Source organism: Electrona antarctica (genome assembly GCF_951216825.1).
Source record: "Electrona antarctica genome assembly, chromosome: 19".
Taxonomy (NCBI): Eukaryota; Metazoa; Chordata; class Actinopteri; order Myctophiformes; family Myctophidae; genus Electrona; species Electrona antarctica.
The window spans coordinates 6,964,511-6,982,361 of NC_136800.1; the positions used below are offsets into that span (position 1 = coordinate 6,964,511).

The window sequence follows — 17,851 nt, forward strand, 5'->3', positions numbered from 1 at the left end:
ATGTTTGGGTACACTGACTGACAGCCTGTTGTGAACTAAGCCTGAGGAAGGTCGCAAGACCCGAAACGTCGCTCTTCAATAAAAGCTCTTGAAGCAGCAAGTGGCAGTGCATGTGCGGGTCTCCCTCCTTCTCCTATGTCTACTGCCTTGTCGCCAACGCACCTGCTCTGAACAAGAACCGGCGTTCTCTTCATGAATACTTCAGGCTGATCGAAATGAGCTGAAGAAGACCCGCGCGGAAAAGAGCGAGTGCACGGCGAGTATAAAGAGCTGAGGAGGGAGAAAAGAGTGAAGAGCCCAAGTTAACGACTTTGCAGATTTCATTATAGAGATAGTTAACCCTGTTGACACTGAAGGAGGCCGCTATCCTCTCAGGAGGACTGTGGAACCTTCCACCTCCACAACACAGAGACAGATGAGATCATTACAGCTATCAGCACCACCGCCATCCACAATTAGCACATCTCTCCCTTTCTCTCTCTCCCTCCTCCTTCTCTCCTCTTCTCCCTCCTCCACCCCGCTCACACCGTCTGCCCCCCCCCCCCCACGCTCTCTTTCTCTCTCTCTCTCTCTCTCTCTCTCTCTCTCTTTCTTCCCCTCTCGACTCATGAGTCATGACCACCCTCTTGGCGTCTTGACGATTTGGAGGCAATTTGACTAAATAAAAAGCACGCGCATCAGCAAACTGCTCAAGTTTTTGGTCGGCCCACTTTCTTGACCTTTTCCCAACTCGTTTAGAAGCTAGTTACCTTTTCGAACGCACGAACGCACGAACGCACGCACGCACGCACGCACGCACGCACGCACGCACGCACGCACGCACGCACGCACGCACGCACGAACGCACGCACGCACGCACGCACGCACGATGATTTGGACTGTAAAGCATTGTATTGTGAGAGAATAGAATAGAATAGAATGTTGAGGTTTTTATAAAGAGTGCGTACGGAATGCACTGATGCACACAAACATGTATGCATTGTCTGCCTCACCATAACTCATGGACACAGATGCACATGTTTGCATAAACGCACGCAAACGCACGCACGCACGCACGCACGCACGCACGCACGCACACACGCACACACGCACACACACACACACACACACACACACACACACACACACACACACACACACACACAGAGTACACACAGAGTACACACAGAGTACACACACACACAGAGTACACACACACACAGAGTACACACGTCACACACACAGAGTACACACCTGTGAAGCAGACAGGACACTTGAAGGTCCCGCCCATGCCCTCAAAGCTGTGCTCAATCAGGTGGCATTGGAGTTTGGCCGGGAGTCAAAGGACTGACTGCAGAGCTTGCATTCATGGTTCAAGCCTTCTTCTGTGAAGAAAAGACACAAAAGAGAATGGAATAAGAGGTGGAATAATCGGAGCACAAAGTGTCAAAGAAAGGAGCAAGCCGTCTCTACAGTACCTCGCTTTCATCTTTCCTTCTTCATGAGAGATTTAGCTCACTCATGTTTTATGCCTGTAACTTCAAATTAAAATATATACCATGTGATATATTTTCCCCATCAAGTGTAAATTGGATGAGCAGCGGGTGTTCTAATTGCACATTACTTAATGAAAATAATTTAGTAGCTTGATCTAGCAGTAGCTATACACTTTCAGATTTGGACGAAATTATATTAAAGTTATAAATAAAGGGAACAAAACATTAATATAACATAAAGTTAGGTTATTATGTGCCCATAAAGTCATAAAGTGTGAGTTTTTGTACCTTAAATATACGACAGACAGACATACATACAGTACATACTGTACATAGATACTAGATACACATAGATACACAGACAGACAAACATGAGTGTACACTGAAACAAAACAAAACCAAAATATTTTTTCCTGCTCCACATTCACCCTGTATTGCCATGGCAACACACTGGTCGGGTTTGTCAGTACAGTGCAGCCCTTCCTTACAAACAGCACACGTTCATTTGTCAAAATTATTAATAAAGTGAGACCGCGCTTAAGGCAATAGGGGGGAAAATGCAGATCTAAGTCCCAGTCTGTCTGCTTGCCATTAGAATTCCCCACACGTCGACCTCAACATTAGACTACCTCAGCTGAGGCCACATTGATAGCTCAAACAAATGGCATTCAGACAGCGGGGCCTGCTCGCTCATTTGCTGCACAACGATCCGCTGACTCAGACTTCCGCGGAACTGCCCATCTCCTGTGCGTCAATAAAAAGAACCGTACGTGCACTCTGCCATGGGGCTAGGCCAGTGCTCTATCAAAGTCCTGTGAAGCCACTAGGCATCAGGCCAGCTAGAGAGAGGGGGGTGGGGTGGGCCTCAGGGACCCATTCGAGGACCTATCCCTTGGACTCTACTACAGCCCAGTGCCCACAATATAGGCCCTGGGTGCCAGACACACAAACACACAAATCCACCTAACCAGCTGTGGCCTCTCTCTATTCTTGGAGGATGCAAAAACAGAGGGTTAAACCAAATGGACTTTGTGGGGGCAAATCTGGCAACATTATCCCACTAAACTAAAGCCTGACCGACGCCAGATTCTTGGGCCTGATGCCGATCCTGATTTTGGAGAGTCCTACACCGCCGATTACCAATGTTTTTGACCGATATTTAGTCAAAAAGTGTATAATCAATTATAATCAATATATTTAAAAAAAAATCTACAATGCCTATAATTAACCTATAATGACATGCACAAATTTCCGTGCTCAAACGGACACTCTGTGCTCAAACGGACACTCTGTGCTCAAACGGACACCCTGTGCTCAAACGGACACCCTGTGCTCAAACGGACACCCTGTGCTCAAACGGACAGACAGACATACACACAAAGCTGTGCATTGGAGCGTCTGCACCGCTCAAAAACGGACACATTGGTTGCATAATTGCTGAAAAAAATAATGTTGAAAAAGTTAAATAATTAATGGCCAATATATGGACCAGACCAATATATCGGTCTGACTCTACATTAAACAATAATCTACAAAGAACTGGAATAGACCATGCTTACGCAGGTGGGTCGCTATTTTATAATCACATTTCACTCACTACAAAGTCGCTTCCCTTTTATCACTTTCATAGTCGTAGTTGTTTACTGCTCAAAGCTCACATTAAACAACAGAGGCTCTTACACTTGAATAAAATCATTTGGCATCGTGACAATTGGGTAATTTCTAAAATCCAATTATGTCGTCGAGAATGTTAAACACTTAGGCCCTTAAATGTATTCTCGTCTCATTCCATGAAGCTGGCGTTTCCCTCTAACAAAGGATCTTGTCATATGAGGTTTTGAACTCACGATACATACAGTAGTATCTTATCTGCAGTAAAGATCTTTAAATTGAGACCGAGCGAGCGTGACAACTGCAACTCCATGACCTCTGATATTCCGGGAAGAGAAGAGAAAGGAAACATCTCTCACAGTGCCAAGAGAAACAGGGGAGAATACTGTACATGTTGAACATGTGCTGCTCTGCACTTTCCATATGTTCCTCTCTAGACTCTAATATCTATTCTTTAGAATACATGGACACAGGGTTATGGCTGCACTGCATAATAACCCTGTATAAAATCACAGACAATATCCAGTCTAATATCATGATATGAATATTGATACTAGGGATGTCGCGATCACGTTTTTTGGCTCCCAAGCCGATTCCGTTCATTTGAAAATGACGTGATTGGCCCAGATTTCCGATCACGTGATCGGATCGGGACAACCGTACTGCATATATTATGTTTCTTAACCACTTAAGCCCTATTTTCAAATTTATCAAAAATAGTCAATTACGTTTCTTCCAGCGGTGAAATGTCCCTTTAAATGTTTTTCACCTATAAAGGCAAGCACAACATCCAGCCAGGTTTGAAGTGGTTCAAAGCAAGCCCAAAAGGTTTTGTATCTCAAACTAGAAAAAGTGCTCCTCAAAAGTGCACAGTTCCAGCTCCACCAGGCCAGGTAGGTTATCGTGGTCCTTTAATAGGCCAATGTGAAAAGGGTGCCATTCCTTCTTACGCCTTTGATGGCAATTCGACATTCAAAGTCATGATATGAGATATTTAGTTCCAAAAATGTGTTTTGCAAAAGTCCACCTGCTGGTGGTGCTATTACAGGCCAATGTGAAAAGGGTGGGATTTATTCCTCTGCCTAGTAGGAATGTGCGTGCAAAATTTCCCTCAAATGCGTTCATGATTTGAGGCATTTTGTTCAAAACGTGCTAAATCCTGCAAAATTGTAAGCCAATGTTAGCCAATGGAATATGAAAAACCGGAGAGATCCATCTTGATCACATGACTATAGAGATACTGTGTACCGATTTGTAGGATTTTTGGACAGAATCTGTACACAGACGGACGGACGGACGGACACACACACACACACACACACACACACACACACACACACACACACACACACACACACACACACACACACACACACACACACACACACACACACACACACACACACACACACACACACACACACACACACACACACACACACACACACACACACACACACACACACACACACACACACACACACACACACACACACACACACACACACGCACACACAGTGCCAAACGTACTCTCCCCCAATGCCTTCAGCCAGGTGGAGACAATGACCATCCTGCATAAAAGGACCAGAACAACCCCCTTTCTTCTCATTTAGAAACATAGGATACATTGTAGCCTATACTGTATATACATGCTCCTGCGTATGTAACCCGATGACATATGCAGGGGGGAGAGAGGCCGGCGACACGAGCACCGCCCCCCACGCGGCCGCACGCACGTGCGTTGCCACACTGGTTTGATCAGCGGCCCCTTTGATCTCCATTCAGCTTGCTTATCTGTGTGAGGGTATGCCACGGAGGTCAGGCACGCTGCAGGGTTCACAGATCTGCTCCCCTGCCATATGCGCAGGCCTCGTTTGACCCTCGTGCACACTCCTGTCCCTTTGGAGACCTGGCCCGCTTCATTATGCAGATAGCTCTGCACCTGCCTGTCTGACCTTGCATGTGCATATGAGTGCATGTGTGAGTGTGTGTGTGCGCGTGTGCGTGTGCGTGCACGTGTTTGTGTGCGTGTTTGTGTGTGTGTGTGTAGAGGGAGAGAATAAAGAAAAACATGTTCTATACAAATGTCTGTAAAAGAGGTGCATTGCTGGTGTGGATTGTTATGACACAGTATGGTAGGCCATTAAGGTACTTTAAAATTGTTTAAAATTAGCATGAGTTTAAATTAAGGCAGCTACAATACTTAAGTTTTATGTCCGTTTTCTCAATCTACGACGGGGAGAGATAATTCCAACGTTTTCCGAATGACAAAAACGATGGCACCGGATCTTGTGTCCAATACGGTGTGCCATCTGCTTCAGACAACGTTATTGTCATAGTGAGCCAGTAGATGTCCTATACCCGACGACACCAGGGCAGAAATGTCTCAATGGAAGAGGAGGGAGGGCCACCGCATCTCAACCAATGCAGATGTGATAGTTATATTGTATTAACATATTCTACCATACAGATTGGTTAACTTAAAATGATTTATTCATTACAAGAAGTCCTGGATTGCAGCTTTGAATTATAAAAGAGGGGAAGAAAGAACGAAGGAATGCACGAAAGAGAGACAACAATGTATTGCAGTGGTTGAAAGTAACTAAGTACAAATTTGAGGTATTTGTACTTTACTAGAGTATTTCCATTTGCCAGTACTTTTACTTCTACTCCACTACATATCTGATCCAAATATTGTACTTTTACTCCACTACAATTATTTGAAAACTTTAGCTCTTAGTTGCTTTGCAGGTTTTGATTATTTTTTACAAAACATACATTAACCACTTCAGCCATATATACATTTCGGCCATTTGAAAACAGCCGATCTACAAGCTCACAATGCGTTGCGATGCAACGCATTGCATGTATAGGGCCTGGGTGGGTTTGTGTACGACAGGGGAACAGAAAGCTGTAACGTAGCCTGCATAGGGCCTGGGTGGGTTTGTGTACGACAGACAGGGGAACAGAAAGCTGTAACGTAGCCTGCATAGGGCCTGGGTGGGTTTGTGTACGACAGACAGGGGAACAGAAAGCTGTAACGTAGCCTGTATAGGGCCTGGGTGGGTTTGTGTACGACAGACAGGGGAACAGATAACTGTAACGTAGCCTGCATAGGGCCTGGGTGGGTTTGTGTACGACAGACAGGGGAACAGATAACTGTAACGTAGCCTGCATAGGGCCTGGGTGGGTTTGTGTACGACAGACAGGGGAACAGATAGATGTAACGTAGCCTGCATATGGCCTGGGTGGGTTTGTGTACGACAGGGGAACAGAAAGTTGGATCACACTGCATGGCAGCCTGTTTCATAGCCAGAGTCAGGGGAGGAAGTCAGCTCCACTCGCCCCTATAGCTCCCCTCATTGGACTGAGGTCACTTCCTGTCACTACCCCAGCCTTTCTCCAGGGCTGCCCAATCAGCACGGCCTGCGCACGAGCCCCCCCGACCCAACCCCACCCCACTACCCCCCCCACCCCTCTCCTTGCACCGGCCGAGCAGACTCTGGATATAGTTACAGGGCCACAGGGGACCGTCAGCTCTCTCTCTCCTCCTCTCTCTCTCCTCATCTCTCTCTCTCTCCTCCTCTCTCTCTCTCTCTCTTGCCCGCCCTCCTCCCACTCATGGTCTCTTGAGTGTTTCTCCATTGCCACCACCCTGTCCCTCTGCACTCCTAAGAAAATCCTTTAGATGAGAACTGCTCCTGTGCCTGCTCTCTCTAAGCATCCCTGACACCAGCAAAGTAAGCCCATCTGCATATCCACAGGGCCCGGCGTTCCTGTGGCTCATGGTTTATGTATTTCACAGCTCCTTAAAACACAAACGCCTAATATCTCTCCCATGTGGAGGAGGAGAGAGAAGGAAAAGTGGAAAGGGAGATAGAGTGCTGTGGAAAACTATTTAAAAAAAAAGAAAGAAAAGAAAAAGAATTGTCTTTATTCCTGTTCTCTGTTTATTTGTATTTACGGCGTAGGTTCAGATGCTGTTGTTGAAGGTTGTTTGGAACTCTGGAGTTTGCTGGTCCGACTTGCATAGTTTAGTTAACTAGGTTTATGTAACAATGATATGATTGTGAACTTTTGTACCAACGTGAGAGGCGAATGTCTCTATGTAAGATCCCTGTTCACTCATAACTCAGAGAGTGTACAAATGTAACCAAATAGATCCTTTCGGCCCATTTTGGTGACATTTTGTATACACTCTCAGGCCCCTTTTCCACCAGAGTTGAACTGCTCCAGTTGTTTTTGCCCCACCTCATAGTGAACCAGTTCAGTCTTTACACTGACAATTAATTGGTTCAGAACTCTAAAAGTTGGTTCTGCACTGGAACCAAAAAAAATGGCCACCGGTTCCGTGAAAGCACCAAAGTTCCATGAATCTAGAACGGAACCAGTTCCAGAACCAAGGTGCTTTTAATAATAAAATAATAATAATAGCTTGAATTTATATAGCGCCTTTCATGAACCCAAGGACGCTTCACAAATGTACCAACTTGTACCAACTTTTGGTGGAAAAGGGGCCTCAGATTTACAAATAGTTAAATGAGGATTTTACTGTGTAGCCCCAAGCACAGCTTACAGTGAACTTGACCCCGTAGTGCACTACATGGCAATGCAGACAAAAACTGAAGTAGCACAGTCTAAAATTCTCTTCATGGTGTGCACTTAAGTGTGGGCATTGCTTAATTAAAAAACTCCCTCCCCCCACCCCCCTGAACCTCACACACCACCCGCACTCCGTGCGTGCACACTGCCCCCTACCCTATTTAAACAATTGTGCCGAGGAGAAGCTCCAGTCGGAAGAGGGGAATTCAGGATCACTTTTAGCCGTTGGCTTTGGAACAGAAAAATCTGATACTTAGATTTACACGTCTCTCTGGGGCACAGTGAAATGGTTCTCTAAAGCTTGCTCTTAAAGGGACCCAAGCTGCCTGCGCGTTGCCGAAGCGCCACTCTCTAACAAACGATATTAAGGACATCAATCAAGTCACTTCCTCACCGAAAGTAATGAGTAAACAAGTGGGGCGACAAATTGAGAATATTTAGTTGCCATCAAGAGTTGTTTTGGAGAAGAAGAAGGAGAAAAAAAAGGCGCTGACACACACAACACAACACACTCCGTCCCGACTAAACAGACCAAAAACCCAGCATGGGGTCATTGCAAGGTGAGCTTTTCAGACTCCTGCTTCGGCCCCCGAGATGAAAGGAATACAAAACCTGTTCCGAATGTTCCCGACTTCATGTTTTTGGAGGAATGTGTCCTCGGGCAACGAACTAGCTTCCAATTCTACCATCTGTCGAATTATATTCAGTGTGATGATGTACAAATGTGTGACAATAAGCCAAAAGGAGTTTAGATTTCAAGCGGACACGCTGCCGTATACACATACTCTGTGCTGTGGGATGGTGGATGGTGGCAGATAGCAGACAGCTTCGGGCCTGTAAACAGTAGGTGGGTTTACTTCTCTCTCCTCTCTGTGGGAACTATCCATTAACAGATAATGGGGGGAAAATCAGAGTGATTAAGGCCCAGGGAATTATGGGTGAATACAAATTGACTCCACCTTCACGTGTGTGCTGTGTGTTCTCCCGAGATAGAAAGCACTTCCTTGTAAGGAATCGGCTCATTTTCTGAAGTACATACAAGGCTCATTAATGACTGCAGAATGCCGTGGATGGGGGGTATATAGGAAGGTGGTAGGTGGGAGCGCGCGCGGGGATGGACTCCCCCTGGACCGTGGCTGATTGGAGTACCGGTGCCTGGGGGGGACATTGCTAATATCTATCTCCTCGCCTTCTCACTTTGAGAAGGACAGAGTGAGTGAAGTGCAAAATGCAAGAAATTAAAGTACAAGATTTAATCACGGCACCTCGGAAAACTCATCCCCCGTTCTATCAATGAATTAATGTACTATATAGACAGTGATGAAAATACGGGTCTGGCCCGGCTAATGAAATCACATGATGTCAAAACTATGCCATAATTCAATAGCTCTAGATAGACTCTTCCAAGGCTGCTGGCAGAAAAGTGGGCATGCCTTAAAGGCATGTTCTCCATTAAAAAAAAGAAGAATAAGAAGAAAAGAACGAGATAAGACAAGATAGGATAGCAAAGAGAGGTACCACAGACCTCATGTCAGGGTCCCATGTTCAAGGCATGCCTGACGCTCACTCCCAAACCTCCAGAGGGGGGGGGGAAGGAGGGGCGAGGCGAGGTTGCCGCGGCTTTGACATGTCAGTGGTAGTCAGTGGTGGAGGAGACGCCCTCTCGCGCAGCGAGAGAGCAAGGGATTCTGGGTGGAACAAGTCTCCGGGAGAATGTCAGCTGTGATGCATGGCAGCTCGTTGGAGGTGCTAATCAGAGCAGGGCTAGGCTCCTGCTAGGATCAGCCACTCTGTGCCTACATTAAGTGCCTCACAGCTCCCCTGGCTACCGGGTCGGTGGTTGAGAACTCCAAACTGACAGCTTTTTTGTGTCGAGATAAACATGCGCAACGCTTGAATGAGCGTTACAAAAGGTTTAGCAGCCATCTACAACACCTTTTGGAAGTCCACAATCACATAGGGGACAGGAAAATAAGGACTTGTCCAACCCCCCACCCTGCCTTCTCCACCACTGCGCGGAATAGACATTTCCACTTGACTTACTTGCAAAGAGTGTGCATGTGTCTCGGAATACTTTAAAGCCATTTAGCAGTGAACTGGCCATTTAACAGTGAACTGGCCATTTAACAGTGCACTGGCCATTTAACAGTGAACTGGCCATTTAACAGTGAACTGGCCATTTAGCAGTGAACTGGCCATTTAACAGTGCACTGGCCATTTAACAGTGCACTGGCCATTTAACAGTGAACTGGCCATTTAACAGTGAACTGGCCATTTAGCAGTGAACTGGCCATTTAACAGTGCACTGGCCATTTAACAGTGCACTGGCCATTTAGCAGTGAACTGGCCATTTAGCAGTGAACTGGCCATTTAACAGTGAACAGGCCATTTAGCAGTGAACTGGCCATTTAGCAGTGAACTGGCCATTTAGCAGTGAACTGGCCATTTAACAGTGAACTGGCCATTTAGCAGTGAACTGGCCATTTAACAGTGAACTGGCCATTTAACAGTGAACTGGTTATATTTAGTGAGTAATACAGAATGGTCAGACACTGTTTAAAGGTAGCATTCAATGGAAGAAGATGGCTGGTAACATAGTAAGATCAAAACAAATCATGCATATTCATCTGCATGATTAGCAATTACCTTAAAGGATCATAGCACCATCATTACAGTACATGGCGTGCATCTATTCAAAAGCGTTGGACATCATACATAAACATAGACCCTTTCCCCCATTAATGGCTGTGTTGTTGTTTATTTACTTTTTCTCCAAAGAGAAAAACATTTTCTCTATCATTAAAATCTTTCCTCCATCGACTATTTTCGACGTTACTTGAGAAGTTTCAGGTCTCAAGTTATAGAATCTGTGAGTAGTTCCTGGACTAAACATGCCAGAATGCCAGTATGGTTGGTCTTCAACATTGGGATGTTGTTCAGCCCGTAGCACTTGCCGTAGCACTTGCACTAGCCTTGGCGACCATACAGGCGTATGCAAAGGCACAATTTATGCAATTTAGATATCATTTTATGTAGATTATAGATAGCACTCTATAATGTATACTCATACTGTAGCTTCACTGTACAGATATTCTACTGTTAGACAGATATTATGTTCTTAGCTTGCTTATGATTCTTGATGACTATTTCTTATGTATTTTATGTATTACAATGTGCTGTGTTCTTGCTTACTGTAAATCGCTCTGGATTAAGAGTGTCTGGTAAATGCCTGAATTGTTCATAGTCAAAGGGAACATTGTGATACGGTCTGAAACACAGCATGTTTTTTTAAAAGAGATAGTCTGCCATTTTACTATCTTCTCAGAATACATTTACTGTTGCTCACACCGATGAAATAACACAATGGCTAAAACTCGGTCAAATGAACATGTGTAGGTCACCGAGGCTGAGTGGAAGAGAAAGGGAAAAAAAGCGTGGAAAATCTACAACAACAAAGGCAAGAGCAGAAGACTTGTTAACGAATGATGTGTAGGCGCTGCAGCTGGAGGCAGGTATGGAGGTCCGTTGGGGACAAACAGTGCAGAGCTGCACTAGATGGATTGCACGGGAGCACTGGACCCCCTGCAGCCACACAAACACCATTCTGTGGTGAAGTGCTCTAATTTACTCCATCCATGCCTATTCTAAACTGCCGGGGATTTTTTTTTCTTGTTAGAAGGAAATAAAGGTCAAGTGACTACTACGCCGGTACACCCTAGCCTTTTTCAGAGTACACAACTCTGCAGCTCAGTTGAAGTTACTGAGGAAAAAAGAGAGAAAAACAGGGAGTAATGTTGCGTTCACACGGGCAAACGCAAAGACGTAAATGGGAGTATCACTTGGAGCAGCTACATGCATCATTGCCTCTTTGCATCGTCATGTCGATACCGACTTGACTGTATCTTTGAGTCTGCTTGTGTGAACGCACAAAAAAAACCCAAGACTAGTCGAAAAAGGCAAAAGGAAGTAAAAAAAAAGAAAAAGAAAACGGCAATGAAATTTGGAATGAATGTAACAGGAATCTGTCTTTCTGGTCTCAAAAGAGTTGAGAGTGGCCTGAATGTAAAAAGTTAATTATGGGCACATGCCCAGGCTTCCTTCACAAGCCCTCATTGCGGCATTGTGTCAGACTGAGGCATGTGGTCTCTCTATGGGCTCTATGGGGTCTGGTGGTCCACACAAAGGAGCGAGGGGGGAAAGAGATGGCTGCAGCGAGAGGCCCCTCGGCTGGGCTCACGGCATGGAACACTGTACAATTAGCCAGCCCCTGCGTTCTGCCGGCTTATAATTATCAGTGCTTGCCTTAATTGACTCCCTTAGCCGGCTGCAGAGGGACCCCCCCCCACCCCCCCTTCCCCTCTGCTCGACACAGGCCGCCAAGCGCCACGCCGGGCTCTCCAAAGTCATTTAGAAAAGCGCTCATATTTTCGACACAAAAAAGAAGAGGGGGGGGGGGGGGAACATTTGGTGAGAGAGAATTCATCATCAGGTGTCTAGAGGTTTTCCTTAATAGAAAAGGCGAGTCCCACTGAGCGCGCTCCGTGTAGCGGCCAAGCCACGCATGCTCGGAGACCAGCAAGCCGCCATTCGCAGCGGGGCCAACGAGACATTAGCATAATTTTATATAACACGGGCACCCGCGCTGGAAATTTAATACATCTCAGCAAATACGAGACAGGCATTTTGCATAATTTTTTCTTTCTCCCATATTCTCTACCTACAGCTTCCTCTCTCTCTCTCTCCCTGTCCTCCCTCTTCCTCAGTGACTCGGTGCTGTCTCGTCGTCATCATGGCCCTGCCTCCCTCCCGCTCTCACTGCCACTCTCCCCTTTGCACTGCCCCCTCCCTCCGCCCGCCCCCACCACCACCACCACCACCACCTTCTCGCCCCGTGGTGCTGCTCTCACTAGGAGAGGGGAAGTTCATTACCTCAGCTAAATCAGAATTAGTCCCTTCATTTTGACGGGGCGAACTTCATTAGAAGGGCCCTTCCTTAATCCAGCAGGGAGAACTGATGAATCTACATGGGGGCCCATAATTTGCTTCACGCAGCACATTCAGCCAGTACTTCCTACCACACTGTCTCTCTTCGCTTCCCTTCCTTCCTCTCTCTCTCTCTCTCTCTCCCGCTCTATCTAGCTTTATATACTTATGGTTACATTTTTATTAGATTCTACTACGGCACGAGAAAAAAAACGGAAAAGGAAAACACCTGCATATAATTAACTAATGGCAGCAGAGAGGGTGTAAAAAGAATGAGTTATGCTGTTTGGAATGTCCCGTCTCTCTCTCCGACAGGCCTCGGGGCCTCTGGAACAGCCATACTGTAGAGCTAAGTTGGCCGACACTCAAATGCAGACTGAGGGAACACAGCCGACAGCAGACTGGATCTCTCTCTCTCTCTCGGAGTGTCTGTGGTGGTACAGTAGGTATAGGTACCCCACTAGCCCCCTATCCGCCACTACTTTACTCCGCCATGAGTCAGTCCCTCGCGTTTTAGCATGCACATTATCTTTAGCATCTTTAGCATGCACATTATCTTTAGCATCTTTAGCATGCACATTATCTTTACAGCACAAGAAGGACAGGAATAAAGAAGGGATGCCTTGTTTTCATGCTGTCACCTCCTTTCAATTCACTGTTAATTCAACACTGAAGGTATAAGAGAAATGTATACCCAAATACCCAATACAGGTAAATCTTTTACATTCTCCGAGTCAAAGTCGGATTTAGCGGCGCGTATCGCCTTGTTTGTGTTATTTATAAACTACAGCATACGGTCTTACAACATGGCCGCGTGAGACGCCAAGCGTCGGCGGCGGCGGCAACCAGTGCGGATCCAGAGAAACAACCACCCAGCAGCGAGCGAGAGGAGGAGAGGAGAGATGTGGATCATGGAGGAGAGAGACAGCCCCTGACTGGCGTACCACAGAGCCTGGTGTCAAACAGATGTGCCGCTTGGCAGCTACGCTCCCCGGAAAACAGAGAGAGAGAGAGAGAGAGAGAGAGAGAGAAAACAGAGGGCCCACAGATTTCCAGGGTGGCTTTGAGTCGTGCTATGCCTAGCCCCACCCCCCCCCCCCCCGCCCCCCCTACCCCCAGTGGTGGAAATCAACTACGTACATTTACTTACGTATGTTGTACTTAAGTACAATTTTGAGTTATTTGTCCTTTACTTGAGTATTTCAAATTTCTACTCCACTACATGTCGGATCCAAATGTTGTACTTTTACTCCATGCACTGCATTTATTTGAAAACTTTAGTTACTATAGTTACTTTGTAGATTTTAACAAAACATACACTATAAACCACTATATACATTTCGGCCATTTGAAAAAAGTACATTTTACTACCAATACTTTTGTACTTTTTACTTGTAACAGAGTATTCCTACATTGCAGTATTGATACTTTTACTTAAGTAAAACATGTGAGTACTTGTTTTTCCACCACTGCCTACCCACCCCACACCATCCCCCCCACCGATCTCCACGCACCCAACATCATCCCCCAACAGCCCCAGCCTCCCCCTCTCCCCCTCCCACCCACGCTGCATGTGCCCCTGCAGTCTCCCTCCCTCATCACCTCCACACAGGAGGTCCCCTGACTGGTAATCTCGTCCCTCGAATGTGAAATCTCCGACAGCGAAGCCCCGCGCTTTTTACCCCCCGCCTCAGTGGCTGATGGGTAAATTGGAATGGCGCGCCCTGCTGGCGCCGAGAGCTCCGAACAGACAGCAGAACACACACGCTGAGCCGGCACCCCTTCGCTCACTCTGTCTAACCCGTTGAGACCTGATGGGACCGGATTCTAGTACCAATGTCTTCTAAAGCTTGACAGTTTTCTGAGAAACCTTGTTTCTATAACAGTGGTTCTCAAACCATTTCATGTCAAAGACCTCAAAAAGTATTTTTCATGATTTTTGAGGCCCCTCCTATGTCCAGCTTTGAGGGTTTGTATAAACAAACATTGACAAGACACGACAAAAGTCTGTAAACACACAAAGTCAAGACAAAAGTGTGTAAACACGAACACTGAAGACAAAAAAAGTGAGGACGCAAATTGTGATTGGCCAGAATGAGATGATGTATGATGACGACGTATGACGATAAGAGCCCCCCCCCCCCCCCCCCCCCCTTCACACGGGTGTGATTGTACATTTATAAATAGCAGATCTACAAGCTCGTAGGCAGCGTGGCACTCGGTGAGACAGATGCGTTCCAGGTCTAAATGGGCTAATATAGTAGTGGACATGCACACTCTCGACGAGCGGCGAGATCCACACGCCGCGGACACACGCCGCGGACACACGCCGCCACCGTGCACAGCCGCGCGCACCTGTGAAAACGCAAACGTACGTGCACTGCACACGCAAATCAATGTAATGAAATAACCCCCCCACCCCAAACAAAAAAGAATAATAATAAAAGGAAATCACACGCAAGTTACAAGCACATTGTATACACAATGTACACACACATTCACACCAAGGTATAGGTAGGTGTTCCACGCATGATCAATTCACCCTCATTTGCATAAAGATAGAATGTATGATAAACAAACAGATACCAGGAGTTGAGTCAATATATACTGTATGTTAAAATTCAAATGTGCATCATCTGGGATATGGCTCAGCTTGTTGTATGCCTCTGCAGTCGCTGCACCTGACGTCCGTTGCCATAGTTTCCATTATCTCTACTACTGCTGGAATCAAATGAAGAGGACAAAAACAAAGAGTGTTTTAGTGTAAAATTGACCATTTTGGGTCGCATCGATGCCCGTTGGGAATGCCTGATGTTGTAGCAGCAACAGCAGCAGTAAGCGGTAAAAGTTATACGGGGTAAGAGTTGAGAGATAAAAAAATAAGGAAAAAGAAAATAGAAATAGAGGAAACTATAGATAATCTATCTAGGCGCGCATGGTCTAAACTCTAAAGTACGTGTGCAGCTACCATTTCTTCACTTTATCTGGGCATAAAGTACAGTGCAAGGCACCGAGGGGCTGTACAGTATAGTCTCTGATGTAGTTGGTAACATCAATTAGACCACTGGTTCCCAAACAGTGGGTCGGGGACCCGTTTGTGGGTCGCGGACACATTATTATGGGTTACATATCAACGTAATAATCACATGCTCATCCTCTTAGCTAGGTTATTTAATTAAACCACTTATTAAACCACGACAGACAGTATGAATGCCAATGGATTTCTCGGGTCTGGCAGATATTCCGGGGATGGCATATATTGGGTTAACATACACTATGTATGTACTGTATATTATATCAGTAAATATAAAGTACTGTACAATCTATGTAGGTCTTCCATAATTGGCTTCATATTGATCCAAAACATGTCCTGAAATATTAATAAATATGATTAGGGCCGGAACTCTCTCTCTATACAGATACTGTACATCCAGACATCAGAGTAGGTTTCCCAGAGGTCTGGTCTAGCTGTCCGAGGCATCAGATCTGTCTATTTTTCTCCTCGGTCGATCCTCTGAAGCATGCGTGGATGGTCGAGTCTATACTCTCAAAACGCAGGGAAGTCCTGAAATAGTCGACGGGACCCGGAGGGGCCAAAGATCAGTGCAGAGGCAGTCACAGAGGCCTTCCTGTCAAAGGCAGGGCTGCCTTTCAGGGGGCCAGGGGTGAGGGGAAGCCAGGGGGGGGGGGGGAGAGCCAAAGACATGACACACATTTCATTACACTTAAACCAACGGTGGGTTCAACTCGGAGCCCTGGACTTCCAGTGGCGTCTCAAAGGATGGAGTAAGTGGAACCATAAGAGAACGACTTTTACAAAGAACACAATGGCTAGGTGGACAAAGAGCAGGCAGCTGGACTAATTGCTTAGGGGCTTCAAGGAATATTTTTCTTTAAGTACTTCTGTTTAAAGCTCAATTTAGGGGCCATAAGTTGCTCTCGGGAAAAAAAAAGCCTTAAGATGTACAGTATACCTTAAAGCTGAAGCAGACAATGGAGAGCATTTGGGAGGTAATGTCTTATAATGATGTAATAACCATTTGTATCCAATGCAATTTTTGCTAGTATTAGCCTAATAGATATAGAATCGTTGCAAAATGCATGTTGCAATTTCCTACAACACTTGGTTGCAAAACTCTTAGTACGCAATTGAAAAATGATTCAGTAAAAACGTCCTGGACAATCTCCACAACATTTTAAAAGCAGGGGTCTCGGGAGGCTCACTGCGGAGCGTGCAATGCAACGAGAGCCTCGGCGCGCCGCTCGGCCCTCCCTGTTCTCATCCTCACTTTACGCTCTGCTCCTCCACTTTCCCCCCATGCACTCCCCCCCCCTTGTCTTGTCTTGTGTTCTCTGCTCTCTGATGGCTCCGTTTAATTTCTCCCCCCGTAAACACAACCTTGGATGGGGTCCGGAGACCGGGAGAGAGAGGAGCAGAAAACGGTACTTATCCCAGACATGCCCAGAGTGGTCTTTTCAGCAAGAAGAGCTCTCCTCTCCTGGCCTTGGAGAGAGACTACTTGTCCATTAAGACTGTCAGAGGATGCTCTCACCGAAACGAGAGGCCAGATCTCTGGAGAGCCCCGCGGGGAGTTGGCTCAGGCTGGGGCTAGGGGGGTTAAAGGAGAGCGAGCTGGATGGCTGGAGTGTTGCTGGCCATGCTCTGCACACTAGAGGGTCAAAGGGGAATCTGCAGCTTCAACTGTGCCTCAACGCACCCGGGCGGCGTGCGCCAAAAAATAATCGATCTACAAGTTCACGCGACGCGTCGCACCACCACCGCAGTTGTGAGTGTGTAGATCTGCTATATTCGGCACGCAACACCGGGCACGCAAGTATCCATTAATTAAAGGGGCAATAGTCCACATTTAGCCACTAGATGTCACACTTTTAAAACACCCCCATGTTGCATAAGGTTCACTGTTTCCCTATCATTCATCATCACCACTAAAAGGCAGCACTGTTACTGTAGCATGCAATATTTGTAATGCAATGGCTGCCTGCCAAGAGTATATATTTAGGATAGAAAGTACCTTGTGAAAACACATGGACAACGGCTGGGTGTTTATGGACCGACAGATTTACTAAAATGAAATGATTTCTATTTGAGAAAAGCAATGCTTTTATTCCACAGCCTTTTAAAGCTTTTATGGTAGTTGTTTTTTTTCTTCATAGAAAAT

The 17,851-nt window shown here is 46.1% G+C and overlaps 1 protein-coding gene across 1 annotated transcript in view; it reads right to left on the reverse strand.

Moving 5' to 3' along the window:
• Positions 1 to 17,851, reverse strand: part of LOC306943283 (zinc finger protein 521-like) — a 143,318-nt gene that overhangs the window by 27,516 nt on the left and 97,951 nt on the right. Inside the window, 2 exon segments of the mRNA XM_079529514.1 lie at positions 1,234 to 1,317; positions 1,320 to 1,364. Of these exon segments, the coding sequence (XP_079385640.1) occupies positions 1,234 to 1,317; positions 1,320 to 1,364 (129 nt within the window).